The sequence below is a fragment of the Nannospalax galili genome, unplaced genomic scaffold (genome assembly GCF_000622305.1).
Source record: "Nannospalax galili isolate Female #2095 unplaced genomic scaffold, S.galili_v1.0 scaffold271, whole genome shotgun sequence".
Classification (NCBI taxonomy): Eukaryota; Metazoa; Chordata; class Mammalia; order Rodentia; family Spalacidae; genus Nannospalax; species Nannospalax galili.
In genome coordinates, this window is record NW_008331789.1 from 2,681,002 (window position 1) to 2,701,664 (window position 20,663).

General features: G+C 42.6%; 1 protein-coding gene across 1 annotated transcript; it reads right to left on the bottom strand.

Annotated features, from left to right (window-relative positions):
• Positions 1 to 7,190: 7,190 nt before the first annotated feature.
• On the bottom strand, positions 7,191 to 18,498 carry Clrn2 (clarin 2). Its single transcript, XM_008826867.1, has 3 exons — positions 18,144 to 18,498; positions 11,230 to 11,409; positions 7,191 to 7,943 (listed from the first exon to the last, which is right to left on the bottom strand). Exons 1-3 carry the CDS (start codon positions 18,394 to 18,396, stop codon positions 7,678 to 7,680), a joined length of 699 nt encoding a protein of 232 aa, XP_008825089.1. The 5' UTR covers positions 18,397 to 18,498; the 3' UTR covers positions 7,191 to 7,677.
• Between the last annotated feature and the right edge of the window lie 2,165 nt (positions 18,499 to 20,663).

Consider the following 20,663-nt stretch of genomic DNA (forward strand, 5'->3'; position numbering starts at 1 on the left):
AGAAAAGACATGGCTTAAATAACAGTCTTTAAAAAGAAAAAAGGCTCACTTAGAAAACATATTGGGTGTTGGAGAGATGCTCAGTGGTAAAGAGCACTTGCTGCTCTTGCAGAGGACCTGGGTTTGGTTTTCAGAACACACATGGCAGCTAACAACCATTGGTTGTTCAGGGCATCCACTGCCCTCTTCTTGTCTCTGTGGGCATTCCACACACATGATACATTTACATAAATCCAGGCAAAACACTCATACACATAAAATAAACATACATTTGAAAAATTCAAAAAGAAAACAAAGTGCAAAATTTCCCGATTCATTAATTTTCAAGGATTTCCCCACATTTGGGGGAAGCATCTACTGTAGTGGATCCCTTAAAAAAAGTGTTTTTCTCTTTGTTCAGTGGACCGTGGTTAGTGCAGAGACTGGCATCTGGTCAAAGTGCAGAAAGTAAGTGTCTGTGGAGCACTCAGCCACAAACGGGACATCTATACCACTCCCCTCTCCTCAGGGCTTACGGAACACCACGGAGGAGGAGGCAGAAAGATCTGAGGAGTCAGAGGACAAAGAGGACGAGAACAAAACAGTCTTCTGACATGACAGGACCACGTACTCACGAACTCACTGCGGCTCTGGTTGCCGGCACAGGATCAAGCCAGTCAACATGCCAGCATGGAGGGAGAATCACCTCCTTCCCCCCCTTTCTCTCTCTTTTTTTTTTTTTTTTTTTTTTTTTTTGAGACAGGGTCTCTCTGTAGCCCCAGCTGGCCTGGACCTCGCTGTAGGTGGACCTCCATCTCTCGGAGGTCCACCTACTTCTCTGTCCCAAGTGCTGGGATTAAAAGTGTGCGCTGTCACCTTGACACCGGCATCTGTCGAGCTTTCTTTAGGAATGTGGTTCTTGTAGGTTGCCCATGCTCCAGGGGATGGCCCCTTACCCAGTGTACAAGGACAGCCCTGAGTGGACTCGGTTGGTTATGAAAAAAAAAAAAAAAAAAGAGAACACTGGGGGTTGCAGATATGGCTGAGCAGTTAAGAGCACTGGCTTCTCTTGCAGAAGACCCAGGTTCAATTCCCAGAACCTGCATGGCTGATAGCTATCTGTAACTCCAGTTCCAAATAATTAAATACCATGCTTTCATATTTGTGGTATTAAACCAAGAACTCAGTAATTAAATTATAGTGTGTATACATTTGGCGCCATCTTCTGACCTCCATGGGCATTGCACAACAGGTGAGCTTACATACACGCAGGCAATACACTCATACACATAAAATAAAAATAAGAAAATTTTTTTTCAAAAAACTTCAAAAAAAAATTAAAAAAAGAGGACACTGAAGTTGAGAGGGGAGGGAGGTTGGGAAGGGACCTAGGAGGAGCTTGAGGAGGGGAGTGGGGGTGTAAATGATTAAAATACATTGCATGCATGTATGAAATTCTCAAAGAACAAATGAAAGTATTTTAATAAAAAAGGTGCTTTAAGTAGCTTCCATGACCACGTAACACAAAAAACGTTATTATTATTATTATTTTGAAACATTTTTTATGCGAATGTGTGTATTGCCTGCATGCATGCAAGTGCATCCATGTCATGCAGTGTCCACGGAAGTCAGAAGAGGGCATCAGATTCCCTTGGAACTGGAGTTATAAAATACTGTTAGCTGCCACCATGTGGGTGCTGAGAATCAAACCTGGATCCTCTGTAACAGCAGCCAGTGCTCTTAACCTCAGAGCCATCTCTCCAGCCCCAAGAAGGATTTTTTTAAAAACCAATATAGAACATCCAATATCTTGAGAGGCAGAAGTCACCCTTGACAACACAGCTCACAGACAGCCGGCATCTAAGGAACCACCTCCCAGAAGGGCTAGTGTAGGTGCCCCCCGGGGTGAGAACATTCCGCAGCGCACACAGGCTTCGGTGACAAGGGTGTGCTTCTCTCTCTAGCAGCACGAGAACGTCTACAGGTACCACGAACATCTCCTGTTCATTACTCCCTTCTCTCTACCCTGTTGAAATCTTTAAGGTTCAGAAAATTGTTTTGAAAAAAGAAAAAAAGTATTAAGCCCAATTTATATTCTTCTCCATGAGTTCAACAGGAAAAGAATAATTGCTGTTTCACAGTCCTTTGTCATTTTTGCTTATTATTTTCCTCCAAATTAAAAAGCTCTGGGCAAAAATAATTAAATACCATCCTTTTGTATTTGTGGTATTAAACCACGAACTCAGTAATTAAATTATAGTATGTATACATAATCAAAATATGTAGAAATGGTGGTTGGAATCCTCTTGTCACAATGTTGAATTTCTAGTGGGTTTATACAGCAGTTCCTGTCAAAATTGCAGCTGAGCCTGATGACCTGAGTTCGATCCTAGGGACCCATGTGATGGAAGGAGAGCATGCACTCCATAACTTGTCATCTGACCTACACACACACACACACACACACACACACACACACACACACACACAAATGATTGTAATGTTTTTCAAATTAAAAGGATTAACATTTTTTGCTGTGTACTTTTGGAAATATAAAAGTCGAATTCTATTTTTATAGAATTTCATATTTTTCTTGAAAGAATATATATTTTGGTCTTTTTGAGACAGGGTTTCCCTGTAGCCCCAGTTGGCCTGGAACTCCATATGTAGACCAGGCTGGCCTTGAACTCACAGAGATGTGCCTGCCTTTGCCTCCTGAGCAAAGAATGAAAGAATATATTTGTACTGTAACTGTTCTGACTAGACATAGGAGGCATCTTGCTATGCAAAGGCTCTTAGCTAATTGTATATCCTGCTAGTTCTATTATCCTTAAGGACATCATACATTACATAGTTTTTATAGACTGAACATGGACTGGAACTTCTTTCTACTAATATCTAATTGCTTTTCTTGCTTTTTTGGTTATGAGCCTGAGCCTTTAACAGCTGTGCCTGCTTTCCAGCCCCTAATTACTTCTTAAAATTATAGTTAAATTTTATTGACTTTGGTCCCTAAAGTTAGTGTTAGTTATGATAGCACATCTTTAGTAAGTGTATAAATGTACGCATATGATACTTATCTTTAAAGGACATATGAAAATCAGGCATGAACACATGAAATAATATAGTATATAATACTATGGCATATATGGGATGATGGGCTGGAAGAGTCCACTATAAGGCCATTGGACATCTTGTGAACATTGAGACAAGATGCCACCACTATGGAAGGATTCTTGACGGTACAGGCCCTGACAAATAAGAGGACCCTGGACCAGAGGGGAGTGCCTACTTGTTCTGACACTTGTGCCTTTTTTTGGAGCATCAGCAGAAGGGCTGAGAAGGAATCTTGGAGTCACTCAAAAAGAAAAATGCCAGCATGGAATAGAGGGAACATGGTGGACTTGACATTGTACAGATTTGGCTTGAGTCTTTTTTTCATTAGTTACTAAGAGAGTGATTGGAGGGCTGGAAAGATGGCTCAGTAGTTAAGAATACTTGCTATTCTTTCAGAGGATCTGAGTTCAGTTTCCATTACCCATATCAGGTGCCTCATAACTGCTTGTAACTCCAGTTCTATGGGATCTCCAGTTCTTCTGGTCTCTGTGGACACCTGCATACCCATGCGCACAAACAGACACACCCACACATATTCACATAAATAAAAATAAATTGTATGAGTGTGGTCGAGCAAGTTTCTTACATACTCAAAACTTAAAACTTCTCATTAGTAAAATAAGGACAGTAATATTTATCTTGAATAATTGCTGTTAATTATTACATATGTGTACGTTTCTGGTGACAGTGTCCATAGCGTTTGAAAGAATCTTAGAAACATCTATAACCCCATAGAGGTTTCAAATATGAATGAAGAGAATCAGGCTAAATCTTATTGACACGTGGTGGGGGAGAAAGTGTGTGGCCCACACCATGTCACATGGTGCAACTTAGTTTTGTGAGACCTCGAATGGCAGGGCCTCTCCTAAGCCTCATTGACATGCCCCCTGCTGACCTGCAGCTACCACCAAGCCTTCCTTGAAGAAGTCAAATACTCAGGAAACAAGTTTGGGGAGTTTTTTTTCTAGGCATGGGAAAAATAAAACTTTTTGGTGCTGAGATTTCCTTTCATACATATTACATGCACAACTCATCTTGGTATGTTTGGACATGAAAAATTTGATTTTACATAAAATGTATTTCATACTTTGGTGAAGTCTTCAATAATAGGCTGCGAGTCACCTTAGTTGGTTGGTAGAGGGTGTGGAGAGGAGTCCCCATGAGCAGGGTGCTATGTTGAGACCAGGTAGCTCTCCTAGGCTGCTGGGGCAGGGTTCTAAGACTATAGCAGAGTCTCAGGTACACCAATGAGCAAGAACTGGAGGAGAAACCAGTAGTCACCTGGGTCTACAGCCAGTGAGGTCTGAATAAGGGCATGTCTTCTAGGCAGTAACTGGGCTCTGACCAATTTTGAGAGCCTGTTTTGTAATTATTCTAGCTTCAGGCTGCCCTGGAAGGTTGGCAGGACAAGAAGCAATTAGATGGATGGGAGATTAAAAAAAAAAAAAAAAAAAAAGCCCAACCTGGTACATCCCAGATTCAGTGGGAAGTCAAGTTACCCCTCCAGAAGACCCCCTCTCTTGTAACTCCAGAACCATCTTAAACAGAAAAGCAGGGCCATGGAGGTTACCTGAGGAACCAGACCTTTTGTAGTAGAGGCTGAGCACTGTCTGGAGGGATGGTATAAATGAGCAAGTTAGGGTAAACTTACACTGCATTGGCATTTATCTATTGACTTAAAAATGACCAAATTAATTATGGCAAAACCCAAGGAGCTGTCTCTTCTCTATGTATTTGAGTAATAATGAAGTGAATGTTATGACCCAGGTATTTAGTGACCCCTCTTCCCACTCTAGACACTCGCTCTGCTAAATTCTATCTAGGGACCTCTTTCGCAGTATCATTGAGGGATGGTTGTTCAGACTGAGCCTGGTTCCCTTCATTCATATTTTAAACTTCCAAGGGGTTGCAAATGCTTCTAAGATTCTTCCAAAAGCTATGGGCCTTGTCACCAGAAACATGCATACATATAAAAGTCTGTACTGTCACTTACTAGAACACACTCACTTTGCTATGGGTCAACCCCAGTTCTAGTCTTTGAAGCAAAGCTGTGTTCATCTGGCCTCCTTGAGAGTGCACGTCTGAAGACAATGACCAGTCAAAGAGCAGACCTGTGCTAAATTTCGTAGAGCTCCATTACATGCACTCTGCATCAATCACCTCCAGCTACTCGGAGAATGAGATCTTTGGAAGACAAGGATTTGTGCCCACGTGTCCACTGCTATATCAGAGCATCTAGATCAGTTTCATGTTTTTGGAACAGAAATTCTATAAAAACTTCTTGAGTTCTGGAAAGACATTGTTGCTGAAGACACCACATGCTATGGCTACAGGACACAGAGAAATTGGGCTGGAATTGGGCTGTAAGCTTCCTCCCTATTGACTAGTCCCTATAGTGCTCGAAAGTTCCATGATGCTGCTCAGGGGGAACTGCCATCAGCACTCTGAGCCAGATGAGGACCCCACATTCAATACTACTAAGATGCTAAGCACGATGTGCCCACTGGTACAATAGTGGCAGGTCTGCACAGGAGTAACCAACCATTTTGTGATTGAATTTGAGGCCCATTTTATAGAAAGTAGTCTTTTTTTTTTTTTTTTTTTTTTTTTTTTTTTTGTCTTTTTGAGACAGGGTCTCCCTGTAGCCCCAGCTGTCCTGGAACTCACTATATAGACCAATATGGCCTTGAACTCACAGAGATCCGCCTGCCTCTCCCTTCCAAGTGCTGGGACTCCAGGTGTACGCCACCAAGCCCAGCTGAAAGTAGATTTTATCTGGTACTGAAAACCTAGTCAAAAGACCAAGGCAGGGGTGTCATCGGCCCTAGTAGTGAAGTTGCTGCTGTTATTTTGCTAAATGGACAAGATGTGCTCATCCAATTGCCTTCCAAATAACTATGTTTATCCCCATAGATTAATACTGCTATCAGCCTTGGTCAGAGCAGATTCTTTAAAAAACAAGAGAAAATTATTTGCCTTTATTTTTATTTGTATGTTTGTTGCCTGCATGTATGTAAGTGACTCTGGTTGTGCCGTGCCCAAGGAAGGCCAGAAGAAGGCATTGGATACCCTGGAACTGGACTTTTGGATAGTTGTTAGCCACTGTGTGGGTGCTAGGAACTTAACTGGGGTCCTCTGCAAGAGCAGCCAGTGCTCTTAACTGCTGAGCCATCTTCCTAGCTCCAGAGGCCAGACTTTTTCCATTAGGGCATTCAACTGGTTGAATGAGGCCCAAGCACATTACAGAAGGTCAGTTGCAAACATTCGCTTTATCAGAAAGTGTTCTTACAGAAACCTCTAAAACTATGTCTGAGCAAATATCTGGCTAAAGAGAAGTTGACACATCAAATTAATCCTCACAGTACTGCTTAGGAAAACTCACCCCCAAAGCAGGGCGAGGAGACCCTCATTTTTATCCCACTGACCATTCTCATGCCTGGTTAGCTTCCTTGGAACCTCCCTCTGCACTGACTCATCTTGGGATGCCTTTTGCCAGTGTTGTTTCCCACATCACTGGAAGGAACACACCCTTCTTTCACAGTTCAGATCAAGTGTTAGCTCCATGATACCTTAATACCACACTCTATCCTGAAGATTTCATTCCTTCCTATTCCTTTATGCCACGGCTATTTTAGTGTTTGCTATATTGCCTCACTGTACATTAAACAACAGATCAGCAAAAGTGTAGGTTCTGGTTCCAGACTTCCTAGATTTAATTCCTCACCTTAGCAAAATACTCAGCTTCTCTATGCCTTAATTTTTAAATCTGTCAATTGGGGCTAGAATGGCGCTGACCACTTGGGGTATTGAGAGGATCTAACTGATTAACAGGTATAGAACTCTTAGAATGATGTTCTGGCATAGGCATGTTGCTTGGTGATAGAGTGCTTAACTAGTGTGGGCAAGACCCTGGACTTGATCTCCGTCATTGAAAACAAAGAAAAGTCAAACAACCAAAGAACCAACCAATCAACCAACCAACCAACCCAACCAACCAAACCACAACAGCAACCACCACAAAAAAATATCCAGCATATAGTGATCACTCAGACTGATATTTATTTTAATTCTTACTGTCACTTTTGCTACCTGATTTCTGTGTCATGTGGAAAGGTTAGGTACTTCTTAAGGAGAGAGACATCATCATATTTTCTTTGCACTCTTCTAATACTGCAGGGAACAGACCAAGGCTCTACGGACACTTAGCAGAGTATGTGATACCTTATGCTCTCAGAGCACTCGGGTTATAACATCACCTATTTAAACCTCACCAGAAGCTTGCAATGTTACTATTGCCCTTCTTAAAGAGGAGGAAACCAAGAATCAGACAGTAAGTGAATCGCCTAATGTCACACACAACTGTCAAGTGCCTGACTCTCCAATTAAACTCCAAGGTCATCGAAGAGAAGCACAAGTGTCCTGGTTATTGGGAGAGGTTTTCTTTGCTAGCCCAGCCACCCCTTCAAGTCCTCCCACATCCTTTCTACCAAGAACAGGGAGTTTGCAGTGAGAAGGCTGGGAAAAAGAGGCCCCCATTGATTACAGACTGACAAAGGACAAAGTATGGGTGGGAAGCAGCTTTCAGTACAGGATATCCTCAGCGGTGACCGTGGCCTCTTCCATTTTGGTCTTGATCTCAGGGAGGGGAATCTGACTGATTGCCACCACAACCAAGTTTGCTGCGTGGGCCGAGGCGCTTGCAACGCAGATCCAAAATGACTCTTCATACCGTTCTTCCACTACGACAAACTGAAAGAACCTCTCCTGGAAGTTGGCGATTCGTTCTGTCAGGTTGTGAAATTTCACAGCCGCCATGAAGCTGGTGATGGCTAGAGCCACGACTCCACCTGAAACCCAAAAGATCACCTTCATTCACCGCTCCTCTTCGCAGTAGTAAGGACTCTATTGAGGGGGTACCTTCTGTGCCACACAAAACAAAGCATTTTGGGTTTAAATAATATAACAACACAAATTTCAATTTGCTTTTAAAAGTAGCAGATAATCCACACAGTGTGAGGGGCAAGAAGCAGGGTTGTCTGGAAAGAGAACAGGCTTCTCCTCAGATGCTCTATCAGGAGACTGCTCGCTAAACGCCTTATGACTTCTGTTGCTGTGATAAAACACTGACCAAAGGCAACTCAAGTTGGTTGGAGGAAAGGATTTGTTTCTTCTCATTCTTTCAAGTGACAGTGCACAGTGAGGGCCGTGTGGGAAGAAGTAAGAAGATCCCAGGCTACAGGCTGACGTTTCACCCTAGGGCCAGACTACTCTATAGAAGGCAGAAACTGGAGAGAAGGAAACTCTGGAATTCCAAACCTCATTTATCTCCCTATCAACTGAGAGGAACTTTGACATTCTGGTTTTCTGTTTCTCTTTCTCTCTCTCTCTGATTTAAATTGATATTCAAATAATACCCATTGAGTCAGGTATGGTGGTGCATATCTGCAATTCCAACACTGGAGAGGCTGAGGCAAGAAGATTGAAAGTTTGAAGGTAACTGAACTACACAGTGAGATTCTGTCTCAATTTTAAATTAATAAAAAATATTTTATTTATTATTTTTATTTTATATGTATGCATGTATTGCCTGTATGTATGCAAGTGCACCCATGTTGTGCAATGCCCAAGGAAGACAGAAGAGGCCATTGTGTCCTCTGGAACTGGAGTTGCAGTTGTTAGCTGCTATGTGGGTGCTGGGATTCCAACCCGGCTCTTCTACAAGAACAGCCAGTGTTCTTAACCTCTGAGCCATCTCTCCAGCCCCTGTCTCGATTTTTTAGAAAGAAAAAATAAAACAAACAAAAACCTATTTTTAGTTACGTATGGTGACTCAAACCTTGTCCTGGTGAGCTTTTGTCAACTTGATACTAACTAAAGACACCTGGGAAGACGGAACCTCAATTGAGGAATTTCCTCCATGGGATTAGCCAGTGGCTAATTTAAGATCACTTTAATACTAATTTTATTAAAAAGAAATAAATGTACAGAAATATATTAATGTGTACAAAGTATTCATACCTGGCCTTTAGAATGAAAGTAAATTTATATTTTCCATGCTTATGATCATCTCTGGCATCCAAATTTATTTCAGTAACTATGTAATCGTTAAAAAGCATAATGAGGGGCTGGAGAGATGGCTCAGTGGTTAAGAGCACTGATTGCTCTTGCAGAGGGCCTGGATTCAATTCCCAGCACCTGCATAGTGGCTACAAACTGTCCTTAACTCCAGTTCCAGGGGAATCCAAAGCCCTCTTCTGACCTCTGCGGCATTGCATGACACGGGTGCACTCACATACATGCAGGCAATACACTCATACACATAAAATAAAAACAATAAATAAAATATTTTTTTAAAAGCATAATGAAAGGCTGGAGAGATGGCTCAGTGGTTAAGAGCACTGGCTATTCTTGCAGAGGACCTGAGTTCACTTCCCAGTACCCACATGGTAGCTAACAACCATCTGTAACTCCAGTCCCAGGGGATCCAACACCCTCTTCTGACCTTCGCAGGCATTGCATGACACGTGTACACTGACATACTGCAGGCAATACATGCATACACATAAAACAAGCAAAAAACAATAAAATTAAAAAACATAATGAATATATCTTTTTTTTTTTTTAAAGAAAGGGTTTATTCTGTAACCTAAGCTTGCCTCCAATTCATGGTGATCCTCCTGCTTCAGTCTCCCAAGTGCTGAGATTACAGGTACATCTTTGTTTTCTGTTGCTGTGATAAAACACTGACCAAAAGCAGCTTTGTGCATATCAATATATTTCTATACATTTATTTGTCTTTAATATTAGCATTCAAGTGTTGTTACTTTGATTTCACATTTGAATTTTTCCACTTTTCTGGAAGTGTTCCATGTTGTTAAATATTCTACACGTATACAACTTTAGAGATTTATTGTTATTACTTTTAAGCATGGGTTTATGTGTATGTCTATGTGTACATACACATGTGCATGTGAATGCAGTATCCTTTGGCACCAGAAGTGGGTGTTGGATCTCCTGGACCTGGAGCTACAGGTGGTTGTGAGTTGCTCAAAGTGGGTACTGGGAACTGAACTGAGGTCCACTGGAAGAGCAGAAAGCTTTCTTAATCACCAAGTCATCTCTCTGGTCCCTATAAGTGTACAACTTTAAACAAACGCTACTATTTTATTCTGGAGACGTGCTTTACTTTCTGAGAATTGAGATGACACTGTGAATTGCTGTGGTGAAACCCACCTCACATGCATCTCTCTGTCCTCATCTTCCTCTTTCCTTCGTATAAACCCTTATGTGAAATTCTTCAGTCAAAGGCTATTCATATTTTATGCTTTTTGACAATATTTTTCTTCTAATTGTCCATTTTTATGCTGTCATAAGTGGAATTTGAGAGTTCTAGCTTTGTGAGGAAGTAAATCCTACTTAATGAGTAGAATTGAGTTTTTGTACTATGAAGGTCTGTAGAGAGGTGAACGAGACACCTGCATTCTAGGTGACCATAGAGGGTGGCTACTGTAAACAAAGGCAAAAACACAATAATTATTTATTTATATCACATTTAATATATGATCAAATAACATTACCTGTTTTTACCTGAAGACTGCTAAGGAGATGGGAGGACTAATTATCCCTTAATAAGATGGTGTACTCATGCTTTCTGGCAGCTCCTCCCTGGGTGCAGTTATGTATGGAGCCTGCCAGCTTTTCTAAGAAAAGTGTAACTTTCCCTTTTATTCTCTATATCTTTGTTTTGGATTATGGCCCAAAACCTAAGTAAGCATGCTTTCCCAGAGACCTTGGGCTTTCTCACGCATTCTGTGAAGCTCCGCTCCTGTTCCACCAGGCAGCTGTTCACTGACCTCTATTACTGAGGAGGTCCTCCGTCCTGCCTGCTTTCTTGAAAGCATGGACTTTCTTTCTCTTCTCCATTTCCCTCCCCAGCAGCTACCCAAGATTTGTAGCTTGCCAGCTCTGTTGTTTTTCTCTCAAACTAATAAAATTGTCCTCAAGCTTCTATTTGAGTCTTTTATTAGCAAGGCTAAGAATCCAAAAAGGGAACCCTAAGTTTCCCTGGTAACACCGGGAGCCCAGCCTGGTAATGGTGTGGATACTAATTTCTCTCTGTAGGGGGCTTCTTACCTGCCAGAACGTTCCAAAGGCAGATGCCACCTGGGCCATTGACTGCCCTGTAGGGAACCTGAATGATATTGAGAATGGCAAAGCCCATGCTGACCAGAGCCAGGGCCAAGGCCAGGAAAAGGAGCAGCAGAATCATCACGTGGAGGCCTGCGTTGAGCTCCTTCACCAGGTGTGGGAAGACTGTGGAGAGAAGCAGATAATGGAAGGTCAAAGTATGATCCTTACATAAAGCCCAGCCTTTGTTCCCATGGGGACAAGGCAGTAAGTGCTGGATTCTCAAAAAGCAAGAGGCTTTCTGAGTGGATCCATGGACCCTAGAGTTGCCACTTGTCAGCTGCCCAGCAATCTTCTTTGTATTGGAGTGGACACAAATCTGAATGTGCCCATGGTTGACAATTGACACTGTACTGACTGTGCGGTCCTGGGATCTGGTATGAACTCTGCACACTGCACACAAGTCCTTAGGTACCGACTTAGCAAGGTAGATATTATTGTCCCAGGTATCAATAACATTTAATGCTCGTACTCTATAGTGCTTCATGAAAATATTAATTTTCCATATGAGCATGGCAGAAGAGGTTAGCGAAACATCCATTTGTATTTGTTTTTCTCTATTTGCCACCAGTCCTAGTGGAGAAAAGGAAATGATGTACTGAGAGTAGTTCAGATATTGCCTCAGAAATGACAGCTGTGGTGTGATGATTACTGTTGCTATTTTTACTCTCTAACTTGGGAAAGCCATGTGCCTTCTCAGAGTCTCAGTTTCTTTATCTGTACAATGGGAAGTTCGTAATGGTTGCAGGAGCTGAGAGGAATTGCCTTTTGCTGTGCACAGTTACAACTGAACACTTTGCAGCCATGATTTCATTCAATCTTCATGATGAAGACATGAGGTAGAGGTTGTCAACTCTCTTCACCCACAGGTTTGGAGACACAAAGTCCATTGTCTTTAGGCAAGGGAACCTTAAAGTCTATGTGGAATTATAGTGTTATGTATTCCATTTGGTATAAAGAATTTCAAGTCAGTTTTAGCAATTACACATGGAGAATTTAAAACAATGAATACTGAACATCCTCTGGGCAGACTCATTCCTCTGCAAGAACTCCAAGTTTCTACTGAATAACTTCCGGTAGGATCTGGGTCTATCTTGTGAGCTCTGAGCTTTTTTGTACATTTGGTAGCACTGTCCAGTTCTCGTTTGTCCCCTGCTCATCCCTACGGCATGACTCTCACTGACTCTTTCGCCTCGGGTCCCTTTGCTGCATCACCTGTGTCCTTTTCTCTTTCACTGAAGGCTGGTGTCTCCCAAGTCCGAGAAGGAGATTTTTTTGTTCTTCTCCTTGTCAGGTGTCCTTCCAGCGCACAGGTTTCTGTACCCACATCTACGTCTCAGTTCTGATTTAACATTCTTTCCAGTTCTGTGTTTCCACTTACCATTTTCTCCACATGGTCATCTTGGGCTTTGGAAACTTTAGCTGGGAAGATGAGCTTCTTTCCGGGGAGTCTGTCTTTCTCAGATATCTTTCTTCTCTTTGTTTCCATTCCAGTTCCCTTCTCTTAGAGCCCCAACACCCATTTTCAAATCCAGAGCCTGTTCTTATTCCAGGTACAGTTGCTTAAGCCTGATTGTCTCATTATCCCCTTTCTTGATCATACAATCCCTAGGACTCATGACTAGCATAGCAATATTCACCAAACCCTTGAAATAGAAAATAGTCACTCACATGATTGGCAGAGTTTAGCACTTCAGTACTCCTTGTTGATGGCATGGGGAAGGCACACTTGAATCTTGTAGAGATGCTCATTCCTGCATCCCTGTTAAAGGGCAACTTGGTAACATCCATCAAAGCAATTTCATTTCTAGGGATTTATTTTCCAGACACACTCCAGTATATGCTTCAAGTTGTGTATATCGGATGCTCATTACAACAGCAAATGATTAGAGGAAAACCAGGAGACTGACTGATGACAATACAGCTTTTGAAAAGAATCAGTCACATGCACATGATGATATAAACCCATATTTGGAATTGATGGAGTGAAAAATTGAAAAATAACCTCATTATGATGATGAGGAAGAAGGAATTTAGGGCAGGCAAAGTGATGTAGAGAGGAAGGTAAAGAGCACCCAGTCCTCAGCCTCCATAACTGGAAATGTCTAGGGCAGGCAAAGTGATGTAGAGAGGAAGGTAAAGAGCACCCAGTCCTCAGACTCCATAACTGGAAATGTCTTAGTTACACTAACAAACATTATTGGCACAGGGTGAGTCTCTTCTAACCCTCACATTCTGCTTTACCCCAGATCAGGATCTCCCAGTTAACCTAGGTTTTAATTATTTTTCCTGTGTCACTATCTAGAAATTCAAGTCTTTTCTTGGGACCGTCAGTATAATAATTATTTCCATTTGTTTTGAGGGGAGCTCCACACTTGATCCTGTCACACAGCACCACCCTCAGGAAGATATTTCTCACTTGCCTTTCATGTTTCTGCCATTCCAAGAGTTTTAGGTATGTCTTAATGAAACTGAAGTTTGCAGCTTGAAATCCACAGCTATAAAAAACATAAAACTCATGACCACCATTGATAACTAGGTGCAGGTTGTCGGCAAGCACTTCATACACATTCTTTCTTTTCCTGCTCATGGCTACCCTCTCTCATGGTATGTGTGTATGTGTGTGTGTGTGTGTGTGTGTGTGTGTGTGTGTGTGTGTGTGCATGCCCCTGCACATGTGCTTGCCTGCGGAGGCCACAGGTTAACCTTGGGTATGGTTCCTCAGGAGCCAGCCACCCTGTTTGAGTTTATGTGTGCGTGTATGTGTATGTTTATGTGGATGTGCGTGTGGGTGTCATTGTGCCTGCAGAGGCCACAGGTCAACCTTGGGTGTTTCTCAGATGTCATCCACCTTGCTTTTGAGAGAGGGTCTCTCACTGGGGTCTGGGGCTGTTTGATTAAGCTACACTGGATGGTTAATGAACTCTAGGAATCCTTCTGTCTTTGCCTCTCCAGCACTGGGATCACAAATGACAGCCACCATACTGGGTTTCCTACATGTATGCTGGGCATTGAACTGAGGTCCTCTTGAATGGTAAACACTTTACTTACTGAGTTCATTTCCCAACTCACCTTCTCTCATTCTTACAGATGGGGAAACTGAGGCTCAGAGAAGTTAAATATCTTAGTCAAAGCCACACAGTCAGGAAGTGTTGCTTTAACTATTCTGCTAAAGGGCTTATGAGAAAAAAAATCAGAAAACTTAGATGAACAAAAGCTTAAAATTTTAGTCATACCTCAAATTCTAGTGGACTCATTTTGAATTTGAATAATATTCTTTTGTATACATTAGAGTTATCTCATCTGAATACAGAACTTGTATTCTACCATCTTCTTAAACTTAGATGATGTGTTTATTAAAAGAGTGGTCTTTTGCCCCAGCAAGGCTAATAAATAAGACAGAATTGGAAGTCAGACTCTGATCCTGGCCTTTGGGGGATACTTGGGAAGTGGGGTTATAGAGAAGGCACTGGAGAGCTAAAACTGTAAAATACCTTTATGCTAGGAGCTTTTACAGATGTTATTTCATGTACTGATGTACCTGATCCTCAATTTCTTTCCTAGTAAAGTGGCATGATAAAATTATCTTTTAGCATCATCAGGCTCAAGGAAATGAACTGCAGGAATAGCTACAGATAGGAATCCCTGTGACTGTCCACGTACGCTCTGCTTCTCCTTTGCTACATGGGGCAGGCACTTGTCTGTTTTGTTTGTTCCTTTTTCTGATGACATCTGGCCTTCAGGTACCCAATTGTACATGGAATGCATGCATATTGTTCATTTAATGACTGCCCCTTTCTTTCTGGCAGCCACCCAAATAGCCTAATCAACCTGTCTTTATCTCAAAGTTGTAGGTATAATAAAAAGGATCTTAGAGGTTGGTGGTGAGTAGTTCCTTTGTTTTTCCCATGATGACTGTGGGACATGAGTCCCTTGGGTGAGTCTCTGGGAGCTTCTGTGATGGCAAGGATAAAAACGCCCCACTCTTGGGGCTGGATAAATGACTCAGTGGTTAAGAGTACTGACTGGTCTTGCAGAGGACTCAGGTTTGGTTCCCAGGACCCATATGAATGGCTAACAACTGTCTGTAACTCCAGTTCCAGGGGATCTGACACCCTCTTCTGACCTCCATGGACATTACACAACACAGGTGTACTTATATACATGCAGGCAATACATTCAGACACATAAAAATAATACAATATTTAAAAAACCTCCCCACTAAAGTTTGCAAAGCACTTTCGTAAGCTCCTCTCTGCTGATCTGCACACAGCTCTATGAACAGGACTGATTTTCGGCGGACCATCAGAAAGTGGGAAATCCTGTCAAGGGCAGGAGACACCGATATTCTTCACAACTGCCCATGTCTACATTGTGCTGGAACTGAGTGTTGTGAATCTGAAGGGCTCTAGATTGACCATAGAGAAGAACATAATACACACAATGTCCCCTAGCTGCAGCAGTTAAAGTGAGCCGATCACAGGAAAACCTGGCCCTGGCTCCTGTGAAAGCTTTCAAACAGAATCCCTTCCAAGGCACTGTAAATGAAAGCACATGCCCTCCCCTGGGCTGACCCAAAAGCAGCTGGAAACAAAACAGTCTCAATACTGCCTAACAACTAAACATGAAATATCCTCTACACAGATCCCAGAGTTCTGATGCCTGAGACCAGAGGAACCCCAGGGATGGTGCCCATGGGTGTCTTTCCAAGAGGGAAGAAGCAGACCAGAGAGGGCCATTTATTGGGTTTTTCCAAAAGGCAAACAGAACGTACTCATTGCTATGGCTTCCCACTAGAAGCAGTTTAAATATCTGGGAGTTGAGGATGGCCAGGGTCTTACTGTTAGGGTACCACTGGCACCTTAGGAGACCACAGGCACATGGCTGCCCCGTGATCCTCACATCCACTCAGGTTTCACAAGTGTCCCAGTGGCACCCTAGGCAGCCAGAGCATCCAGATTAAAGTACTGCATATAATTTATCATGCTATACTTTTCACATTTATTTTAATTTCTTTGTTTATATGTATGTTGTGCTTGTTGGGTTTTTAGTCTGAGTGCAGTATATGTGTGTGAATGTGGTGCATGCTTACAGGTGTTTGTATGTGTGTATATGCCTGTTCACAGGCTTATAAAGGCCAGAGAAAGACTTTGTACCTCCTGGTTTTCACTCTTGCCTTATTTCTTTGAGAATCGTGAGCCTGGAGCCTGGTTTGTAGCCAGTAAGCTCCAGTGTCCCTCCAGTCTCTGCTTCCCATACACCTTGGGGTTACAGGTGTGCATGTGGCCACTCTTGCTTTTTACATGCATGTTGGGGATTTGAACTCAGGTCCTCATGCTTGCCCCGCAAGCATTCTTACCCATTGAGCCATCTCCTCAGTTCCCTATGGTTGTGATTTTAATAGAGCCATTTTCCCAATAGTTAAGATCTAATTAGTTGCTAAGATTAATATACTCAGATTTTTTCTAAAGAAATACAAACAAACATGTATTTCCTTCATATATAGAACTGATAACAGACTGTGTCATATTTGTCAATGGGTCCAAGTTTCTTCTTCTTTTTTTTTTTTCGGTCTTTTTGAGACAGGGTCTCCCTGTAGCCCCAGCTGGTCTGGAACTTGCTATGTAGACCAAGCTGGCCTGGAACTCAACAGAGATCTGCCTGACTCTGCCTCCCACGTGCTGGGATTAAAGGTGTGCACCACCATACCCGGCTTAATGGGTCCAACTTTCTATCTTTATGTATTTAGTAAGATACATGTCGTGGCCAGGTTTCTAAACATTACTACAATTCTGAGGTACAGAAATCAAATAATGTATAAGATTTCTGATCCTTTTGCACTGAAAAGGTTTTGATTAATTGGACAGTATTTGCACTTGTGAGCTAATTGTTTTTTTTTTTTTTTTTTTTTTTTTTTTTTTTTTTTTCTCCCTGTAGCCCCAGCTGCTCCTGGAACTTAATGTAGACTAGGCTGGCCTCGAACGCACAAAGATCTGCCTGCCTCTGCCTCCCAAGTGCTGGGATTAAAGGCGTGTGCCACCACGCCTGGACAATCTAATTGTTTGATTCAATAGAATACTGTCTTGCTTGTTTGCTTTCTCTTTCCCAAAAGACTTGCACTGTTTACATCCCTAGTGGTTCTGAACAAGACTGAATTCAGGCCAATGCCACTGGCCACTCACCTCCTAGTAGTCAAGTATCCTTGCCCAAGTATCCTGCCAGGAAACAACCCAGCTGCTCTTCGAACCCCAGGTGTGTGCTCCCAGCACCCACGTACAGACCACTCTGTTGTTTCTCAACAGCTACGAAGCTTTCCTATACATGGGTGAGGGAGCATTCTGCTTCCTAGAGGTCCCCTTCTATGGGCAGTCTGTATCTGCATTTGTGGTTAAGGCAAACAGAGTCACATGGCCTGGGTCTGGCATCAGGTACTGTTGTTTCCTGGCTGAGAAAGTGGCCCCAGGAAAATTATTTAACTCCTCCAAGCCTCATTGTACTTGGCTGCAAAATGGGTGCATTAATGATGCTTTCCTTCTAGGTGTGTTGAAAAGCCAAAAAGAGAAAAGCAGTACACAGCTACTGGTGGGATGCTGACAGAAGCACTTGAGATTCTGTTACATATTAGCACTCGAAATAAACTACAAAACATGCAAATTCCTATTTCTAGTGTCTCTATTGATCTCTATGAGGGAAAGGAAGAAAGATATTTTCTTTGTTGCCATACAAGAGCCCTCAGCTGTCTATAGGCTCTGACATTATATTTTAGATTGAGGTGGCAATGAAATCTCACATTTAGACACAGACAACCTTATAAGGTAAATAAAGCATGCACATCAGTTTCACACCCCCAATATACTCACTTGTGAATTGGGACTGGCGGCCCCCAAGCCCGCATTGCCGAACCTTACACCCTCGGAAGAGCCCATAGTAAATGTCCCCAATGAATTTGACCAACTCTGGGTCCGAGGCATTGACCAGATCCACTCCAGTTTGACACAGGATTTTCCCGCTCAGCCAGTGGGGCACAGCCAAGGCAACGATGATCAGGAAGAAGGAGGAGAAGCTGAGTAGAGATGCCAGCCCGTACCACGTCTTTTTGAACCATCCAGGCATGCTAGTGAATGCAGGTCATCCCCCAGGTCTCTGGGCAGCAGTAGGGCATGTGGACATCTTTTAGACACTCGGCAATAGCCTGCTGCAGGGCCAACTCTTCCAAACACACCAACTCAAGATTTCCTGTCCATCTCCTCATCCTCCCTCAGTGCCTGCCTCCTCAGCCTGTGTTTACTACACTCACATCTTGAGCGTCTGCAGACAATCTTCCCCTGACTCGGTGTAACGGAGCATGTTACAGAAGAAAGTAACCCTATATCTCCCACTGGACTAGTGTTTCAGCAGAGCCTCTAATTGTTCCCCGTTCACGTATTTAAGTAACCCCAGTGTGGACCCCGTCATGACCAGAGAGTTATTGCTAAGCAAAACCAGTAAACCTGATGATAAAGAGGTTCTAACCAGAATTTTTAAAAAATGCACATGGCAGAAACAAAACAAAAACAGAATGATAGCACTCACACGTTGCCAACAATGCACAGGATCAAATGTCGATCTCTTCCAGGCATGCCCTGGCATTTCTTTCTCTAAAATGTCACTGCTGTCAGAATCCCAGAACTGTTACTAATACATGAAATGACTCTGGTTCTAATAGAAATCTATATACTGGGACTTTATCGATTTATCAGTAACAGAACCTGCAAAATGAAATCTATTTGCTGTGATTGCAGGGTCAATCTGGACCCTAATATTTACCGTTCCTCTCTTCTGCTCCCACTTTTCAGTGGCATCTTACATGGGCCAGAAAAGTTTCTTTGCCTTTGAGACAGGGTCTCAGACCTTGAATTTGCAAGCCTCCTCCTCAGACTCCTGAGTACTGGGATTATAATCATAAACCTCATTGCCTGGCTGAAAAATTCTCCTCTAAAAGTGAATATCTAGCTCTTTATAAATTTTGACAATCTTATACATGTATGTAATGTATTTTGATCATATCCATCAGCCTTTACCCTTTCTTATCCCCTTCCCACTCCCTCTGGACCCCATCCTCCCAACAAGTGCCTCTGTCTTTTCATTTCAGTTTGTAGACCCTAGGAATGATTATTCCCTGCTTTTTAAATGCTGTGGTTTTGGGGCTGGAGAGATGGCTCAGTGGTTAAGAACACTGACTGCTTTTCAGAGGACCCAGGTTTGATTCTCAGCACTGACATGGTGGCTATGAACCGTCCTTAACTCCAGTTCCAGGGGAATCTGAAGCCCCTGTCTAACATCCGCAGCATTGCACAACATGGGTGTACTCACATATATGCAGGCAATACACTCATACACATAAAATAAAAATAAATAAAATACTTTTAAAAAATATGAAAATAAATAAATACTGTTTTAAAAATTTTTTGACTTTTGCTATATTGTTGAATATCAAATTAATGTCACATGAGACTGGCAACAGCTGTTCCAAGAATACCACTGGGGAGCAAAATTGGGCAGAGGTAGCAACAGTAAAATTAGTTTCAAAACTCGGGATGGGCTGGTGGAAGTTGTGTCCTTTGCCAGTAGGAACCTTGGGAATCTTTCAAGGAGACGATTGAGCAGACATTGGGACACGTTTTAAAAGTGACAGGATCCCTCTTTAAGAGGAGTCTCACTACAGGGGCGGCTCCATAGTGAAAATAAAGAACAGTATTCCTGAAGCTTGTGTGGTGCTGTACTGTTTGATTTCAGTTGTCAGCTTGACACAGCTGGGAAAAGGGAACCTTATTTGGGGAAATTGTCTACGGACTGGCCTGTGGCCACGTCTAGGGGCATTTTCTTGATTGTTGAGTGCCGTGGAAGGGCCCAGCCCATTGTGGGTGGTGCCACCCCTGGGGCAGATGGTCCTGGGTTGTGTAAGAAAACAGGCTGAGCACCCACCAGAGGAGCAAGCCAGTAAGCAACATTCCTCCATGGTCTATGATTAAGTTCCTGCCTCCAGGTTCCTACCTGGGTTCCTGCCTGACTTTCCTCTAAGATGGACTAGACTATCTATGGGAGTTTTAAAACAAAAAAACTCTTTCCTCCCCAAGTTGATTCTGGTCAGAGTGTTTTCAGACAAACCAAAGTAGGACAGGTGCTCTACCAGGTAGAAAGGGCTTTAGCTTGTGCTTCTGCACCTCCAGTGCTCCAGCAACCCTTTGGCCAAGGCAGCGTTTTTCTCATGGGCAAAGTGAACAACACGAGGGCTGGATTGTAGGTCTTTGAAATACAGCAGCTCATCTTCACACAACAGCCTTGAAACGGCAAATGATTATCTGCCAATAAATGACACAAAGCATTTAAAAGCCTTAGAA